The sequence below is a fragment of the Hyposmocoma kahamanoa genome, unplaced genomic scaffold (assembly GCF_003589595.1).
Source record: "Hyposmocoma kahamanoa isolate Upper Pololo Valley unplaced genomic scaffold, ASM358959v1 134, whole genome shotgun sequence".
NCBI classification, from domain to species: Eukaryota; Metazoa; Arthropoda; class Insecta; order Lepidoptera; family Cosmopterigidae; genus Hyposmocoma; species Hyposmocoma kahamanoa.
In genome coordinates, this window is record NW_020653477.1 from 1,045,329 (window position 1) to 1,065,850 (window position 20,522).

Below are 20,522 nucleotides of genomic sequence, written 5' to 3' on the forward strand. Positions count from 1 at the left end.
TCCGTTTTCATCATTGTGAAAATTTATGAAATAGAGTCGTAATTACAGCCACATACAATAACATTTTTAGTGTCATCATGGACTAACTAAAACGATTGCTAATCGCGATACAAGAAAGCTTAGTCCGGGTATTTAGTACCTATTCGTACACCAGATGTCGTGACGAGTAGCAAATTGCAGTTTTTGTAACTATTTTTTTTTTACATTGACAAGCTGCAATTGATTAAAGCTACTCTAATCTCAAGTGATAACAAACAAATCAACTAGATGGCGCTTATTGCACAGATTTTATGGCTATTCTTTTATTTTGTTTTATTAGCGCCATCTATCCATGTTAAGACGAGCTAATTTTTAAATTAGTTTGTAACACACAATGCTATCTATTGATACGCATTTTATAGCCAGTGTAAACGAAGCTTAAAATAAGATGTCAAAATGTAAATCGTGTTAACGTTCAAAATTAAATATTTTTAAAAATTCATATTTTTTTTCTCCAATTTATTTCAAAGTCTTGTGAATGAAGCTTATATTATTTTATAAAGTCTATTTAAATATATTATTTTAGCTTTATAGTCCATTTGTTTAGGCATTAGGCACTTAACTAAATGTAAACAATCTTGTGATGTCTATTTAATGAAATATACATTTATAAAATTAGTAATTATAGAAATGCATATCTATTTTTATACCTATTCATTTGTAAAGTATATGTTTCAATAAAAAGATGTAATCAAGATTGTTTACATTTAGTTAAGTGTCTAAACAAATGGATTATAGAAATTATTTTATCTAGCCGTAACACAGTTTCGACTACCACGGAAGGCAAAGAGCATTTTTGTTATAATACCGCCAAGAGTGTATGAATGACTTCTATTATTAAAACACTCGTATAAAGTTAACTGTCCGTTATATTTTCTTAAACCGTTATATGGTATTGTAAACATTTGGATAAAATAAAAAATATTATTATTTTCAACCGGTAGCGACTAAAAAAATTCAAATTCAAAATGGGCATTGTTCTTTATTTGAGTCAATTCACTGAATAGCGAAGTGTGTGGAATCCTGAGGATGAACACATTCGGACGGAACTTATCAGGGCACGGTTATTTGCACAGGTTGGTTTCCGTACATTTAATGTTGGGTGGTTTCAATCCGTGTTGTCAGAGATGCCGCGAAGGTTTTCTATTTATACATACTTGGTTAGGTATAGCGATGCGCGTTAGCGTATGATTTCAGTAATTTTTAGGTAAGTTTTTTGTACTCAATTTTGGTGACAATTTATTTTTGACAAAATTTTTATTGAATTGATATTCAATTATTTTTGTGAAATTACTCCACTAGTTTGTTATAATTATTAATACAAAGATCGAACACTCAGAAAAAATTCCTTCGATCCGGTTGGATTCGAACCGACGTCTTCTTGCATACCGTGCCAGACGCCATACCAACTAAGCCACGGAACGAACCAACGGACCTCACGAATTTTTCTATGTGCTTGCGTCGTGTCTTTGTATTTGGTTTTTCAACGACTTTTTAGTCGTAGCGCCATCTATGAGAAATCTGTGAAAGATTTATCACCCAGTTAGTGCCTTTTTTTATTTTTTTATTTTATTTAATTTATTTTTGTTTAAATATGTATAGAATATCATCATGAAGTATTATTTAACATCCGAGTGTGGTAACCCTAAATATTCTTTAGTATTTGACGATGATATATTCGAGCAATAAACATTAAAAATTGTCACCAAAATTGAGTACAAAAACTTATCTGAAAATTACTGACTTCGATATTTGACTTATTAGTAATCACTAACCCTGTCACTCGAATGACAAATTAGTAACCTACAAATTTTTGTGGCCGAATGATCTGAATGCTCATTCGTTACTAATCGATAGATTCAATAGAACACAATCACGGAAGAAACAATCAATGGAAGTGACTTAAGCCTAGATTCCTATCAGAACCGATGTCGCCATAACTCACACATTCTTCACTTGAAACACTACAAAATCTTGATGTTGAGTGGTCGTAGTTTCAAATTTAAAAGGAAATAACGAGTTCTGGACTGTTAATATAATTTAACCTTTATCCTATTGACATATATCGTTCAAAGTTCAATACCATCAATAACTATTATTACACATTACGTGAGGTTCGTTTTGATATTATATTGAAATTTCAATCAATGTGCTGCCATCTAGCGATTGATTTGTGAACCACGGCGAATTGGAGTTATTAATTTAGTTTTCCTAACAAGAAGCGACCATATTGCAGCTTATACCCCAGCTATCGTTTCTTGTAACAAAAAAAATATTTCGATAAACAGAAAATTTAAAATTTATGAAAAATAAGACTTTACGGTGATGGAAAATACCACCACGGGTGCGGCCATCATTTTTGCACTCCAAAATAGCATAATAAGGTATTTTTTTAGTGTTTTAGAGAATTTGCACGAAATAATGACACAACCACAATATACAAAGCTAAAATGGCGGACTGAGCTCAGACAGGTCTTTCGAGACCTATAGTTGGCATGCGTCGGACGCTAACTAATCACTTCTACTGTATTTGTTGCTCTGTGAGCACTACGATACTCATGATCACTAGCCTTCTCTATCATAGGTGGTAAATATTGTAAATGTGACGGGGATATTTTGACATGGACATGGTGTGGGGTAGTTCCTACGTAATCATTCTACTCGTGCACCAGACCGAATGGCAGGGGCATTCGGTATCGGTAATAATTGTGCTTGGATTCGTAGACGAATGATTTGTCCATTCGAATGATTAGTATTTAGTAACATGTCGCGCATCACTAGTAATCTGTTTGGATTTTATTATGTGTTTTTTTGAATGTAATATTTTTATTTTGGGAGTATGAAATGTATGTTGTTGGATGTTCTTTGATAAATAACACAAGTATCTGAAAGCGCTTCAGCTTTCCCAGGTCCTAGGATAAGTCCTGTCGCTCTCTCGTTAGGTTTCAGCTATCGTTTCCATCGTTCAATTCCGGTTTTTATTCTCCTTTACTGTTCAGGCGGTCAGACTTTGGAACGCACTTCCCATTACTGTACATGACAGTAAATCCTTAGCTATCTGTAAAATGAGAGTCAATGAGAACTACATATTTTCCGTTCCATCCTTTTTATACATATTATAATATGATATATGGATTCATTTAAGTATTTATAATAGTCTGTAGTAATTTTATATTTTTGTTATTATTTTTTTCATTATTTTATTACATAATTTAATTTAATTTTGTTGTGCACATAAACTTGTTATTGTAATTATTGTGTCCTGTTTTTTGGTCTGCCGGAAGAAATTTCGTTTAGAAATAAGCAGTATTTTTCGTTTGTGTTTTTAGTTTTACTGAATGTGATTTGTGTTTTTCTGTACAATAATGAAATAAATAATGAAATAAATAAATAACTAGTAATCAAAATCCTCTGTTTCTGCACCAATTCACTCGAAATAGCAGCTCTCTGAAATGTAATACGTGTTATTAAATAAATTTAAAAACGATTCTAGTTACAAGCAATTATTAAAATGTCATTGAAATAATTTATTATAGATACAAAATTGATAACGTAATGGACAAAAGATAATGTATCTGTAATGAGACAATGGGTCATTTATTTCACTCAAGTGATTAGATAAAAACAAAAGACTGTCAACTATTTTTAACGTCACACATCGTTTATATCGACGTACAATTTGCAAGATTTTTCATTTTCTAATTAAAATATCAGTGAACCCAGTGAAAAATGAAAAAAATACTTCTACTTTTTTTATGCTTTTTGACATGTTGTCTCGCTACTCCTTATGACTACCATGAAAGAATCGGTGTTCCTAGAGCAACTGAATTGCGTGATGCTGAAATGAAGACCTGGGTGTCGAGGATTATTGGTGGAAACCAGGTTGAGAATATGATTCCGCATCAGGTGAGTGTTTAAACATTGAGTGAGATTAATGAAAACGTCAGTGAGTAATTCCCAAAAACTAATTAATGTCGAAATTGAGATAACGTCGAAGAAACATGGCGGATGTCGATTGTAAACAGTTTTTTGAATTCTTTGTGAATGACGAATTTTGTATCATAGATGGACATTGTCAGTAGTTATTGTTAATAATTTGATTTTGAGGATAAACGTAAAGCGTTTATCCTCAAAATCGCTACGTCTTTTTCGGCTGCTTCCAAATTTACCGCTAAACTGTAGGCGCTTAACTGATCCCGCAAACCTTCTTCTAGCCAATTACCAAACACGCACGTTTTAGACATCTTTTTGAGTGTAGCTACGCATTCTAGAATACTCTCCCCTGCCTTCTGTGTTCTCTGCCGAAATTTATATCGTTCGTCTAGTTCACTCGGTTTCGGTTGTAAATGCCTTTCCATGATATCCACAATCTGTTGAAATGTTTTGTCTTTCGGCTTCGTAGGCGTGCACAAATTCACTAATAATTCGTAGCTTTCCGTACCCATTACCGTTATAAATGTCGGTACGTGTAACGTGTAACCTACACCTCGTTCACTACGTAATATTGCTTCAGCCGTTTCACATAAATTCTCCAGTCATCTTTATGGATATCGAACTCAGATATTCTCTCGACCGAGCCCTTCATTGTTTTCACTGCACAGTCACCACAATTTGCACACAAAATGCCCGAAAAATCAATCTCAATCAGGTTTATAGGCAGGCAGCCGTTACAAATTCATTTCCCTTGTATAACATTCTGAGGGTCGTATTCCAGAACTCTACTCAATGCTCAAGTCAGGATTTGAGCAGACTTGAGTATGATTTCAAGCACTGGAAATACGACCCTAATGGCAAGGACTTGAGTATGATTTTCAGTACTCACTGCAATACTCAAGTCCTGACTTGAGTGTTGAGTAAAGTTCTGGAATACGACCCTAAGTCTACCTACATAATTATTTTATTAATAATTATCTATACACCTACATTACAATTTTCCTTTGCTAGGTAGGCATCATAGTAATGCTAACAACTGGCTGGACTTCAATCTGTGGTGGGGCGCTGGTCTCCAACATCAGAGTCCTCACAGCAGCCCATTGCTGGTACGACGGTCGCAGTCAAGCCAGGCTCTTTACTCTGGTCTTCGGGTCTACTACAATCTTCTCGGGTGGCACCAGGGTACCGACTTCGAACGTTGTCGTCCATCCTTCTTGGAATACTGTTGATGTGACCCATGACCTTGCTATGGTGCACATGCCTAGTGTTGTTTTTAGCAGTTCGTATTGTTCACTTATTTTTTATTACGAATGGATTAAAAAATGATTTTGTGCACTTTTTAGTGGTATGACGATCTTGGGGCGCAATGGTTTGAACTGTGGTCGCTGGATGTGCAGTTAGTTCGTTTGAAACAAATATATTGAATTTAGATTTAAAAAAATTTTTGAATATCATGATGTTTTTGCAACCATGATATACATACTTTTTTAACCGACTTCGAAAAAAGAAAGGTTCTCAATTCGACTGTCTATATATTTTTTATATGTATGTTGTATGTATGTTACGCAATTTTGATTTGATTTTAACTCCGGCTTTTAAAAAATTCGTGAACTGATTTTCATGATTCAGTTTTTGTGAAAGAGGGTACCTCAGTGTTGGTCCTATTTAAATTTGAAGAAAATATTCCACCTCTAAGGGTGGCAAACTAGGGGATGAATCCGGTTTCGCGCACTTTCCGGTAACCGATTTCTATAAAACTTGGCAAATAGATGCAATGCCACGAACCTTTGAGGTCGGCTTTTCTAGTACTCTATACTGAGATTATCGTACCAATACTCCACTACTTTGTTATTATTGTTACAAAGTCGAATAAAAACAAAGAAAATGTCCTTGTATCCGACTGAACTCGAACTGTTGCCACTTTGATTCGTGTACAGTCGGAACATAGGAATGTTTCTTTGTCATTGTTCGATGTTGCATCAAAAATAAATAATTTCATATCCAAACATACTATTTTCAACTCACATAATAAGGGGAACACGACACTATTCTCAGATACTATTATGCCGATTCCCTTGCCGACAATGGAGGAGGTGAATGACAACTTTGCTGGACTTGATGCTATCGTATCAGGTTATGGAAAAACTAGTGACGGTAAGTACAGCCATAATTTATTTACAAATAAGATAATTTCGAAAAATTTATCAGTTATCTTCTCATAAAAACGATACTAATTTTTCTTTATTGATTTTATTATCAAGTGACGGGACGAACAAGTCGTGCGCCTGAGGGTAAGCGACACGCCTGTCCGTAACAGTTGCAGGGCACGGCCACTGCGCCCGTCTCTCTGAGACATAGGTTGACAAGTCTCATGTGCCTGTTATTTCACCAGCACCCTTACCCTTCAAAGCCGTAACACAGTAATGCTGAAATTACTGCTTGGCGGCAGAAATAGGCAATGTTTGTGGCAGTACTTCCCTGAGTGAACCCTTCCATTGCCACTGAAATTGATTTTTTGTTTGAATTTATTAATAAAGACGTTTAACTTGAGGTGCTAAACGACGGTTATATAGGTTGATATTTAAAAATCTGCTATTACCCCGTTTAAATAGTGAAATAAAAACTTTATACTGAAGCTTCCGCGTACTAGGATGACAAAAATCCACGATATTGACCCATTTACCTCTTTTAAACTGTTTCTAGTTATGGATGTTTGAAAGAAATTTTGTTAATAGATAATAAATATGAAGAGATAAATGTATATTTAGAAAGAGTAACAAATTTTAATATGGAAGAGAAATAAATATTCTACTAATTGAAGGTAGAAAATTTCATTAAGGCTTTGGCGGAACTACCTGCCGGTCTTCAGGCCGTGTTGGATGCTACAACTAAAAAAAAAAATAAAGACTCTATAGCTTGAAGAAATAAAGATATGCGTCTCGGTGGCACGATGACCTACATCAAGTCAGCGTTTTTGAACTGAGTATACTTGTGTTCTGCCCTTGGATATTAAAACATCATTTCGCAGCCTAAATAATAAAGTGGTACCTTTGGTATAATACAGCCACACGTTCACACGTCAAAAATGCTTTTATCACAAGAAAGATATAAAAATAATACAAATTATATGAAACCAATTGTGTGTATGTGAAATTTTATAACTCTCCTATTTAAGCAGAAAAAGTTATCGATAATTAACTTAAGTAAAATTGCACTCCAACATGACATATCACACATACACACACGGACACGCACATACATACACATACACACACATATACATAAATACATTGCCTATATAACATTTAGTATGTCGAAGTTAAGGCCGGAAAGGGAGAAGTCGAAAGAAACACCCTAAACGCAGATATAGTTAGGGATAACTTGATAATCGGCTTATTCACTCTTCGTTATCAATTCGTTCAGTCGGCGGTGAAAGAGTAACGTCAACTGATTGCAATAGGTTGTTTTATGCACTTTTCACAGTAATTAGTCCGAAAGTATAAGAGATGGATAAGGTTAACACGGATTCTAAATATCATCACGCGGCAAGTTCAGAGAGAGCGAGGCGGTACGTTTTCACTTTCCAAGCAAATTACACAAAAAGCCTCTTCTCTCCGACCATACCCAGTTTGAGCTGTCAAACTGACGTGACATTTGCAAACAAAGAAACCACACAGCACACCAAAGACCCTAGTAAATCATTTATCTAATAAATTACGTTTGAAGTGATAGCTGGCTCCGACTAGTATATAAACACAGGCCCACACATACATACACTTACAACAAAACATACTAACAATTGTTTTCTAATGTAATTAAAACTAATTTAACAACAGTTAATTTTCATTTTTGCTTTATTTTTTAACTGTTTAAGTACACGCATCCTCTTGTCTTATGCATATATTTCTTACGCTTGCTTGGAGGTGGAAGGGTGAGAGCCTGGTGAACTATAACGCAGGTTAATCCTAGTATAGATACCGGACTTCCACAAACGAAACTATATTTAAGAACATGTGAGTACCATAGGCATGTATAAGTTTCTCTTGTGAAAGTCAATAAAGACATTTTAATTTCGTTCATATAATCGTTATTATTTTCTCTTGATAAGTAGTCATTCTGCAGATGTGGCCTTATAACACTAAGGGTGTATAAAAATGGGTGTTAAAAATAGGATTTTCATATTAAATAGAATTTTGTCAGATTTTTGTATCACGTGATGTCACTTACACTTTTTTATAAACCTATGTTAATGAGAAGAAACAACGAATATCACAAATGACAAAAAATAAGACATATTATCAACATTTTAAAACGTATAATGCAAATGAATAATTACATAACAAAATCACAAACAAAACAAAATAAAAAGACAGCTTTTTTACAGAAACAAGGACACCAAGAATAAATAATGTGGTAACAAAAGGGTGACTCATTCAGTATTTACTGGAAAGCGCAAAAATTTGTAATTATCTCAAAAACATCCAATTTTGTATTGAAGGCACGTTTTATTCAACAATCCATGCAAATAATAATAAGTAATTGGTATTGGTGCAACGGGCTAGTTTCCGCAATTCGACGTCGAGGCGCCTATTTTGCGTGTGGAATAATAAGTAATATATGTCGTGTAACCATAGCATTATTTACTGTACTATATAGTTACACAATCGACATAAAGATTATTATGCTATGGTACAATTGAATTGGTTGAATTGATTGTAGCGCAGGGTAAAACCTAAGGTACTAAAATGTACGCTGGCAACTGTAAAACTATACTTGGCAGACCGCAAAGTACAGGTTGTCGTTGGCATGTGGTTTTCACCAACGGAGTGGGTGAGCCCCTTTAATTGAATTGTTTAGATTACGGTGGTGGCAGCTTTGGTAACCGCGGTCGCCCAGTACCGTTAAGTACCTAGGGTTCGGTCCTCGATACCGTAGTATAATATGACACGTATAGTAACTAACATAATAATGCAACAACCTTATATTCCGGTCGAAATTTAGGCATTTACGCGCTGAACAGGCTAGTGTTGCCCTACTTGCTCTTATTATACTCCTTCCAACCATTTACTTTTGACAGCTCGAATCCCTTAGTGAAGTCCTAATGCGTTTCCGATTAGATTTTTTTTACAACAATCGATTTTATTTATGGATAAGTTTTAATAGTGAATGTGAGCTGGTTTAAAAAAGAAGATATTGCTTGAAAAAACGCGGGTAGGCGCTTAAGTGAACACACGAAATATTTTCTGCTCCCAAATTTTTTTTATTTAAAAAATAGTAAATGTGTATATATTTCAAAATTTAATTCACTGGCACTTAGGTTGACTGTCTCCTAACTCTCACACAACTTTCTCTCACTTTATCCATCTTCTGTATAATGGACGCCTCAGCAGAGCAGCTCATGAAGAGTATTCATGAATTATCTTCGCTGTTCAATAGCAGGATGGGCGAATTCGAGAAGAATATTCAGCAGCCCGGCGCTAACACAACGGTGAAGAGTCTTACAGCGGACTTCTACACTTTTAAGTCCTTTGTTTGGAAAACCATTGGCATGCTAAAATCCCAGGTGGAGCTCCTGCACATCTCCTTTGATCGTCTTGAGATGCACTCCCGCAGGAAGGTCTTGCTTTTTCATGGAGTCAAGGAGGATGTTGGGGAAGACACTTGCAAGAAAGTTTCGGTCATATTATCTGACCAATTGAAGTTGTCCGGCATTAGTAACGAGGCATTTGAATCTTGCCATAGATTGGGTGCTAAAAGGAACACAGCCCGGCCTATATTGGTTCGTTTTACCACTGTGCATCTACGGTCCATGGTGTGGAAAGCTAAAACCTGTGTTAAAACTGCGGTGCTAAAACTCTTGAAGATAAGCTTTCTAATATATTTAGCAATAACTCCAAATTTCTTTCCCTAGTGCATATCAACGCGCAGAGCATTCCCGCTCACTACAACGATCTTCTCACATCTTTTAGCGCCGGCGTAGTTGATAGTATTCTCGTATCGGAAACTTGGCTGAAGCCTTCATTACCTTCGACTAGCTGTTCCATTCCAGGCTACAAACTCTTTCGCAATGACCGTACGGGCTGCGGGGGTGGTGGTGTTGGTGTTTACCTACGTAGCCACATTCCTGCTGACGTTGTTTGCAGTTCTCAGTCACAGTATACTGGATCTTTGGAATATCTGTTTCTTTCAGTAGTAGTCCACCATAAAAAAATTCTGCTTGGTGTTTTATATAGCCCAAATGACAAAACAGACTACTTTAACACCTTGGAAGGTACTCTTGTAGACTTGGTTCCCCTTTTTGATCATGTTGTTCTTATGGGCGACCTAAATACTTGTATTCTCAAGAATAACTACCGTTCGGATAAGTTATTAGCTTTGACGTCTGCGCTTGATCTCCAAGTGCTGACGACATTGAAACCGACCCATTACTTCCCTAACAGCAGACCTTCCCTGATTGACTTAATGATTGTTTCTCACCCTAAGCTGGTCCTTTCGCATGGGCAGATGGATGCTCCTTTTTCACATCACGATTTAATTTTTCTCTCTTACAGAGTGCGTCCACCTAAAGTTAAAGGAAAGGTCCGTCTATTGCGCAATTTTAAGCATATGGATCTTGTTCGTTTGAGAGAGGATATTGGTCGGGTTGACTGGTCTTTGCTTTTTTCGTCTGACAGTATTGACGTTAAGGTTGATATTCTTAATACTGAACTTGTAAAAATTTATGACTCTCATGCACCAGTACGTCCAGTACGTGTCAGACACGCACCAGCTCCTTGGCTTTCGCCTGAGATTAGAAGGGTTATGGTGAAGCGTGATAGAGCCAAGTGCCGTCTAAAACGTGAGCCCTCTCTATTAAACCTCGAAGCCTATAAGAAGTTACGAAATCTCTGCAACAGAATGTGTAGGGATGCTAAACGCCGTTATATTCATTCCACCATTCAAAATCTTTCTCAGGCTCAGGTCTGGAAATTTTTGCATTCTATTGGCGTGGGCGAGTCCATGGATGTTTGTCAAAGCAACGTGGATCTCAATGCCCTAAATTCTCATTTTTCGACTCCCCCTGTCATTCTTAACCATCTTACTAAATCCAGTACCCTTTCTTCTCTTTCTAATCTTGTTCCACCTGTTTGTCCCCCTTTTACTTTTAACATGGTCTCAGAAGAAACTGTAATGAAATGTGTCCGCTCAATCTCCACCAAAGCCATCGGCAGTGACAATTTGAGCCTCGACATGATTCTACCTGTGTTGGAGGACATTGCACCTGTTGTTACTCATATCATAAATTATTCTCTCTCGCGCAATGTTTTTCCAGCACAATGGAAAAAGGCTTTTGTTATACCTCTCCCTAAAATCCCAAATCCTACATCACTTTCACAATACCGTCCTATTTCTATTCTTCCTATCCTCTCTAAAGCTCTTGAGTCCATTGTCCATAGACAACTTTATTCTCACCTCGTCTCCCATAACCTTTTATGTCCATATCAGTCTGGCTTTCGTCCATCTCATAGTACTGTTAGTGCTTTACTGAACATTACTGAAGACATACGTCATGCTATGGATGAAACGAAGCTCACTGCTATTGCTTTGTTGGATTTTAGTAGTGCATTTAACTCCGTTGATTTGGACATTCTCATGGGTACTCTTCAGGCTGTTAATATCTCCTCTACTGTCCTTAGTTGGTTCTCTTCTTATCTCTTTGGTCGCCAGCAGTGTGTGAAAACTAATGATGGCTCGTCATCCTGGTCTAATTTAACTGCTGGTGTACCTCAAGGCGGCGTACTTTCTCCCTTACTCTTTTCAATTTTTATTAATAATATTTCCCGCGTAATTTCTTCTCCCTTCCATCTGTATGCTGACGATCTTCAACTCTATCGTAACTTTAAGGTAGGTGAGGTCTCTGAGGCAATTTCGGCACTGAATTTCGATTTGTTGGCTATCCAGTCATGGGCTAAGTCGTTTGGCCTCTTAATTAATCCTGCTAAGTCGCAGGCCATGATTGTTGGTAGTAGCAGAATAAGATGCAAGCTTGATTGGTCCTTAGTACCTGCGTTGGTCTATGATGGAACGTCCATTGCATATACTGACAAAGCCAAAAATCTAGGCATAATAATGGATTGTACCTTGTCTTGGACCTCTCATGTTAATGAGGTCAGCAGGCGTATGCACCACTCATTTCACTCCCTCAAACGACTCCAATATTTTCTCCCTTTTCATACTAAAATTATGCTAGCGCAAACTCTTCTTCTCCCCATACTTGACTATGCCGACGTTTGTTATTTAGATGTGACCGTGGAGCTTTTAAATAAATTAGAGCGCTTACAAAACCTGGCTATTCGGTTTATTTTCGGTCTCCGTAAATATGATCATGTTTCCGAATTTCGTGCTCGGTTAAATTGGCTCCCAATTCGTCTTCGCCGTGATGTGCATATCCTGTCCACTATTTATAATATACTTCGCGACCCTAACTCCCCACCCTACCTTCGTTCCCGGTTCCAGCTGCTGCCCCCTCCCACCCGCTCTAGACGTCCCTGCATCACTAAGACGCTCGTTCAGCCCAGCTGCAATACTAATTTCTTTTTTAACTCCTTTTCTTGTCGTGCAGTGCAGTTGTGGAATAAACTCCCTTCCCACATCCAGGCGAGCCCGTCGATTGCTTCTTTCAAGAAAAGTTTGAAAGCGCACTTTCTTGCAGAACTTTCTTCGTAATCATCTTATTGTTTCTTAATTATTATTATTTTTTTATTATTATATATTTATATATATCTATATATATTATGATGATGCTATTTATTATACGTTATTTATTGTATTTATTTATAATACTTATGTGTGTATCGGTATTTATACAAATTTTTTCGATAGTTTATAGTATTTCACCCTCTCTATCTTGCACGCTGTTGCCCGCTTACAACTTACGCTCTCACCACCATAGGTTGACTGGAAGAGATCTCTTTTAGAGATAAGTCCACCTTTGCTCACTTTTGTTCACAGATTTTTTCTTGTTGTTTGTTTTTTTTGGTGCAATAAAGAATATATTGTCTGATTGGGATCGTGATATTGCGTTTGACATTTTGTATTCTCAAAAATTAATTATGTGGTAAACATGCAGTTTGAACTGAAAAAGTTTATTGGAACTTAAACTGTCTGCATATTATTACTATTTATTACACAAAAGACACAATGTACGTACAAGGCACAAATACACTATGCAAAAACGAAGAGCGTGCATGTGCGCGGAGTCTGTCAGTACGCGATAGTCTGTTCTCGCCTCGGCGACTAGCGCGAGGAGGGAAAATGATACCATATTATAATTAATATTACTGAGGGTTCAAGTGATTATTCGCGTATGTGGAGAAGAATCCGATGATTAATTAAATAAAGAATAATTATAATTCTATATAAAACATAATATACAACATGTATAATAATTATAATTCGTCTTCTTCTTCCTGCCCTTATCCCATGCTCACACCTTTCTTAAAATTATTTATAATTTATTTAATTTCATTGTAATTTAAGAGACAAGTATCAAAACGTATCGACTTTAATAATCTTCGTTACATAACCTGTTAACTTAATAATTATCGAAGCTAAATCGCACATCTCTTTGAAAAATAAAATACACCAACAGTAAAATTTAAAAAAAGAATACAGGCAGTATTGTATTTTTTGCCTATGGTTGTATGTCAATAATTAGGGAACTTGGGAGGCATGCATATGCCAAAAGTTAAATAAATGGTTGGCCGGAGTATACGAGTATACTATGCCGATAACGTGCATGAAAGGGAGAGTTACTTATCTTGTCATAGGTGAGCTTAGTTAGCATTTCCGGAAAATTTCGAAATCGCATTAAAAATTCTCTTTTCACCTCACTAGCTCGAAAATGCTTCTTTCTCATTAGAAATCTGCGCGCAAGAGCGTTTATTTCACGCTAGCGTGGAAAAGGTTTTTGAAATTCAAACTTGACGATGGGCTGTCGTGCACCCAACATTTTTTTTTGTTGAAAAAAGGTAATGTCACGTTTAATTATGATTTGTCGTACATTACATAATTATATAATATAAATCTGTTGTTATATTTTATTCTCACTGTTGTTGACATTAAATTGACAATGATAAGTAACTAATAGTGTTTATTAAATCATTTTAATTCGTCGAAGAACTAAAATAATTTCAATGATCACTTAATCACACAAAATAAAAGTACAAGCAAGAATTAAAATTTATGAGCTGTAAATTCAGAACGCATCCGAAGGTAAACATCTTCTTTTAGCTAAATAAACAGATGTATATATAGAGCGCAACTGTTTTTCTTTCATCTACCATTTTCCTGGTAGATGAAACTTATTTTTCTATTAACTAACTATTACTGTTTCGCTCGGCAGCAAAGCTGTTTTGCGTCTCGTGCTTTGAAACCCTCGCTACGCTCGGGAATCTATTTTAAGGTAGCATATTCCTCTCGATCGTATGCTTAATTTTTATGCCCACCAAATTTATGGGTGACTCAACAATCTCAGGCCGTGAATCGAAATTTGAAATTTAGTCTTCGTTACTACCTACAGAATTCTAATTGTATTCTTGTTTAAAATTTCATGCATATCGGTGAGGAACGGCCCAGTCATTCCATCCGTAGATTGTGTAATCTGAGTGTATGCCAAGCTTCGCTTGCTGCGTTTCTATAAATGAATGAAATTACTATTAGCATTAACAATACATTAATTCAAGTATATTTTTTTTCTCAGCCTATTTTACGACTGTACATAAGAAATAATTTTTGCACACTTAGGCTCAATATTTATGTTGCGGTGGATCTTTTGTAACGATATTGTACGTTCAAACTAGATACGAGCCAAAACCATTCTCAGTATCGCTACGAAAATTTGCTTCCATTCCGTTCCGCCGCAATATAAATTGAGCCTTAACTATATTATCCGTACGGTTTAAAAACAAAATTCGTAGGAAATTTTTTTATGTTTAAATAGAAAATTTATAAAAGTTTTTTAGCGCGCTGCTATTACAATAGTGTTATAACTCAACATGTGTGAAATTCAAAATTATACCATTTCTGAATGTAAAATTTGATTCTCTACCCGTCTATAAAACCGTCGTTAGAATATTGGAAGAAACAATTAAAATATATCTAGTTAACTCAAAATGAGACAAGCTTTATGTGAGCTAGTTCTGGCCAAAATTGTCCTTATTCAAAAATATGAAACTATTTCTTCTCTTTTATTTTTAAATATATATATTTGGCAAGTATGAAATAACTTATACATTAATTTACACAGATCTTTCACGGAAAGCGAGTAATTCGTTTTTCGTCGATTCTGAGAAAATACACTTTTTGAGTTATTACACTATTGTATTAATAGTGCGATATATATATAATTTTTTTTATGACTTTCATATGATAAAGTCACGTATGATCACATATGGCTTTTTTATACCATGGATATGACATATCGTTCATTTTAATTACATTTTTTCTGCGTAGTATTTCGCTGCTCCGAGTAAGTGGCATTTCCGCTTTCAAATTGCATAGTAAATGTTTATTAAAAAATCACCATTACTTTTTACCTGAAATACAGGAATTTCCTAGTTCAGGTACATGTGTTATTTTTACATTAAATCGCATAAGTAGTCTTTAGTTTTCTCTGTACATTATGTTACTGAATAAACAATTTTATTTTATTTTTTTATTTTACCATTGTTTTTTTTTACTGTTGCAGCCCAAAACAGCTTTCCAATCACAACCTCTCTGTATCATACCACTGTGAGAATAATTACGAACGCGGACTGTCAGAGTAGCTTCAATAACTATAATTTGCACGTTGGCCATCTTTGTACCAGCGGGCAGGGAGCTGTTGGTACCTGTGACGGGGATTCCGGCGGGCCCTTGACTGTTGTGAGAAATTCTAGGAGAATTTTGGTGAGTTTGTTTATCAATTAAAGCTGCCCTCCCTCCTTCACAAACAAACCGACGTTTCGAGCCCTTTACAGGTCCCATGGTCACGGTTGACCAGTCATCAGTCAAGTGTGTAACAATCGCGAAACCCTAAGAACTCATTGCATCAATATTAGACATAACTGGTTGATGATTGTACCACCTCAGTCAACCGTGATTATGGGGCCTGTAAAGGGCCCGTAACGTCGGTTTGTTTGAAAAAACAAATATACGCGATATAAATCCGGAAAAATAGTTTCATTTCCAACTAGTGGAGTACTTTTACAAAAAATAGATGAATATCATAATACAATTTTTACTTACAAAAGAAAATATCATGGCCCTTTAGAAAACAAAATTAGCAACAGTAGCATCTACAATCTACAATTACTAGTAATACCGTTAGCACCCTGGCTCGAGTTAAGTCTATGATAAGTCGATGATCCGAGTATATAACCAGAAATATAGACGAAATGTCAGTTAATTTGTTTGAAAACTATTCTGCTAAGTATATCAAAGCGAATACAGTGATCGTTTGAACTACTTTCATATGTTTTCATTAGAAAAACGTAGGTGGATGAATGATTTACGTGCACTGCACAAAATTGCCAATGGTTTTTCTCACGATGGCTTAATAAGGATGCTACTGTTCAGGGTGCCGACTCGGTCTGTGCGTAATCAACGACTATTCAGTATACCCATTTCAATAAACAATGTATCAACGACTATTCAGTATACCCGTTTCAAAAATATGTATATATCACAAAATAATCCTCTAAATAGGATGTGTGGGTATTATAATGAAATATGTACTAATTGTGATATCTTTAACTGCAGTGTCCCAGCATTTAAGAGGTCACTGCTAGCATTAATGCATAGCATATTCTCATTCTCTCTATTTTTTATTTCACTCGATTTTTTTTTATGATTGATTTAGTGTCTGTTTAAGTATATCTAAATGTTTTAAAATGAATGTTGAGCACAGTAATAATTGGGCACAGATAAGCCTGTTGTATTAATTTTTAAGTGTTTTTATTTTACTCACTTTCTGTATCTGATGTCTGTACATTGTGCCATAAATAAAAAAAAAAAAATAAAAAAAAAAAAATCATAACGGTGACAACTGCGCTCTGATTGGCCAGCTCGAGTTCGAAACAATTGACGAGTGTCGTCAATACTTTCACTTCAAATCGACTAGTTTAACTTGAGCTTTGCTATAATGGAACGGAAATTGCAAAATTACATATTTAATAATTAATTATCGATGAAAAGTGATTCCGCTTGTTTTGTAATAAGATGTTTTGCTGTTTTTCCCACACCACCGAAAGGAACAGCCCCCATTGTTAGAAATATTATCATTATTAAAATAAATACAGAATATTTTTGGAATATACGGAGACGTACACACAGGTCAGTTATTGGCGCTGTACTATTTCAGTTTTCTAATTTGTGATTTCAGTGCAAACGAGAGTTGATATATAAAAGTGATATAAGGCCATTTGTCTGATGAGTTGTCAGGGATGGATGGCCATTATTTCGTCTCTAAGTCGGTTCGAAGAAATGTTTCTTTATGTTTGTACAAACTAGTGAAGTTTTTTTTTTTTTTAACGCACACACACACACTCAACATAGCCCCGCACTAGGGAAACCCTGTGTCGCAGGTGCCATGGACACACACATAGACAGCCACAAATTACACCCAAACTCACGAGAGAAATAAATGTACGCCATACAAACATTTCTCCCGGCCTGGGAATCGAACCTGGGACCTCTGCGTGGCAGTCCGGCATGGTAACCGTTCGGCCACGGAGGCAGTTGGATAGTTGGATAGAAGATGTTGATGATGGTGATACAAAATACAAAATCTTGTACCATTATATAAACAATTTTCAGGTGGGCATAGTGTCCTTTGGGCCCGGTGAAGGATGCGAGCAGGGTCTACCCTCTGTCTACACCAGGGTAACTGCTTTCCTCAGCTGGGTTCAAGCTAACTTGTAAACATTTAATAAAATTTATTGCCCAACTCGTTGTTTATGTTTTATTTTCAGAACCTACACTCATTATTATTGATTTTATCAGTACTTAATTACAGTTTCTAATTAAGCTATGATAGTTAATTAAAGGTAAGTTTACACGAAGTGTTTTGCTTCCACATTTGGAGTGGAATTCCCTGCCTGTAGACTTGTTCCCCGAACGCTATAACTTGGACCTTTTCAAGGCGAGAGTGAATAGGCACTATTTAGGTGTGCATGTCGTCACCCAGTAAAATCCGCCCGGATCGAATGATTTTTTTTCTGAGTGTTCGATCTTTGTATTAATTATAATAATATAGTATTTTATGCGATCGTTCCATAAAGAGGGTTCCTAAAGTCTAGTACCGCGTTTAAAGTTACAGTGTTGTCTAAAGTAACAGGTACGACATCTTCATACCTAATTATGTAATGATTGCATTTATTTCTACGAGAAAATAATGAGACACAACCAATATTTAATGTATACTTTGTTAACAATCCATGACAACAAATTTAAACAAAAGCCGAACAAACGCCACATAACAAAAAAAGAACAAAAATATAGAATAGAAGTGGCCAAGTACCGTTTATTATTTTAACCCAATGTTTTAACCAATGTTTTTTTTAAAGGTTCAAGACCTGTAGACTAATTTAACATTGTAATTAGGAAAAATAAAAAACGTTCTGTTTTTGTAAACCATTTTATGTTTTCAGCTCCGTAGCAAGTAACATAGATAGAACAATAGAATTTTGAGTTCTTACGGTTTCGTGATCGTTACACACTTGACTGATGACTGGTCAATCGTGACTATGGGGCCTGTAAAGGGCCCGAAACGTCGGTTTGTTTGAAAGAACAAATATACGCGATTTAAATCCGGAAAAATAGGTTCATTTCCTAATAGAATTTTGATTCATAATTGAAAAGTGCGCATTTGTTATGTTGTGATAGCACACACCACCATAAATATTTTTATGAACGACAGCACGCGAGAGGTGTTTTAAACGACTTACCACAAATTAGGTACATTTCTAAAAAGTGTCACTTATTGAGACAAAAACTTGAAACTTTATGTTTGGATGTTAGTAATACAGTTCGGTGAGGTTTACTCATAGCACTCATAGCCCCGCTCAAGGGAAACCCTGCGTCGCGAGTGCCATGGACACACAAATAGATAACCACAAATTACACCCAAACTCACGAACATTACAAAAATTTTTTCCGGTCCGGTAATCGAACCCAGGACTTCTGCTTGGCAGAACAGCATGGTAACCGTTCGGTCATCGTCATGTGCATCGGTGTAATTGTTTAATTAAAATAACAAACCCTAGAGCTCGTTACTCGTTATTCTCAGTTAACAATTAAATGCGTAATTAAATGTATACTGAATGTAGAATGTTTCACCATGACGATATTTGAATTTTTATTCAAATTGATTCTAATCCGGCCGGATCGATGGATTTTTTCTAATTGTTCGATCTTTGTATCAACAATTATAGTAAATTAATGTTGTAATTTCACAAAAACTAATTGAATATCATGGTAGTGAAACGGTCTAACATTCAATAAAAATTTAATTACAGTTAATAGCGACATCTAGTAGCCAGGGCTGGCAGCTGTGAAGGCACCTAACTGGGTGTCGAAATACTTTCATAGATTTCTCATAGATGGCGCTACGGCTAAAAAGTCGTTGAAAACCAAATACAAAGATCCGACAACAAGCACATAGAAAAATTCGTAATGTCCGCCGCTAGTTCATTCCGCGACTTAGTTGGCATAGCGTCTCGGCCGGATCGAAGGGATTTTTTCTAAGTGTTCTTCTTTATTAATAATTATAAGAAATTACAAGCGTAATTTGTGTATACATTAAAAAAAAAATTGAAATAACTTGATGAATTTTCATAATCAATGAATTAAGTCAGCCGACATACATCCACTGCTGGACGTAGATCCGCCCAATCATTGCAATAAGCACCGGAATTGCGCTGCTCACACCCAACGGCAATCCGCAATTTTCACCAAATCGTCTGTCGTCAATGGGTTTTCATATACATTGCGTTTTCACTCCAAAACTTTACACCATCGGCCCCGTCCATCTATTCTACGAGTAATGTGCTCTCATACTTGCAAATTTCATAATAATTACTTTTAATTATAAAAGTGCTTACGACGGAATCAAGAAAAAAATAATGATGCTTAAAAATCTCACTCAAAATAACAATGCCAAAAAAGTTTTTTGAAGTAATCTTTCAATGGCGGTACTTGGTCGTCTATAAAGAGTACAATAACAATAAAAAACTGAAACACTAGGAATTTGATTATTTGTTGAGGAATGGAACAGAGGACATCTGAACACGTTAATACAAAATCCAGTATACCGGGAATAGTGTCAGAATTGGTACCATTGTTATTTAGAACCCACTCGATTTACATAAATGCAAATATCAAATCGATTTGTGAGGTTATGTATACATTCATCGAAAGGACTCGTTATCATTGGAAACTGGATTTGGGAAACTTAAAAACCACTAATCATAACTCCATTGAACGTTGGAAATTGCGCCTGTCACTCTATGAGACGTAAAGTTGACAAATTT

The 20,522-nt window shown here is 35.8% G+C and overlaps 1 protein-coding gene across 1 annotated transcript; it reads left to right on the top strand.

Annotated features, from left to right (window-relative positions):
- The first annotated feature begins 3,728 nt into the window (after positions 1-3,728).
- Positions 3,729-17,938, top strand: LOC113240341 (collagenase-like). Its single transcript, XM_026477616.1, has 5 exons — positions 3,729-3,945; positions 4,984-5,251; positions 6,028-6,126; positions 15,701-15,900; positions 17,809-17,938. Exons 1-5 carry the CDS (start codon positions 3,769-3,771, stop codon positions 17,911-17,913), a joined length of 849 nt encoding a protein of 282 aa, XP_026333401.1. The 5' UTR covers positions 3,729-3,768; the 3' UTR covers positions 17,914-17,938.
- The last annotated feature ends 2,584 nt before the right edge of the window (positions 17,939-20,522 follow it).

What these genes read in the sequence shown, in the direction of transcription:
- LOC113240341 (XM_026477616.1), top strand. Translation starts at nt 3,769, where the DNA reads ATGAAAAAAATACTTCTACTTTTTTTATGCTTTTTGACATGTTGTCTC. An exon ending in AGAATATGATTCCGCATCAG is followed by an intron (nt 3,946 to 4,983) that starts GTGAGTGTTTAA and finishes TTCCTTTGCTAG; the next exon opens with GTAGGCATCATAGTAATGCT. An exon ending in GAAATTCTAGGAGAATTTTG is followed by an intron (nt 15,901 to 17,808) that starts GTGAGTTTGTTT and finishes AACAATTTTCAG; the next exon opens with GTGGGCATAGTGTCCTTTGG.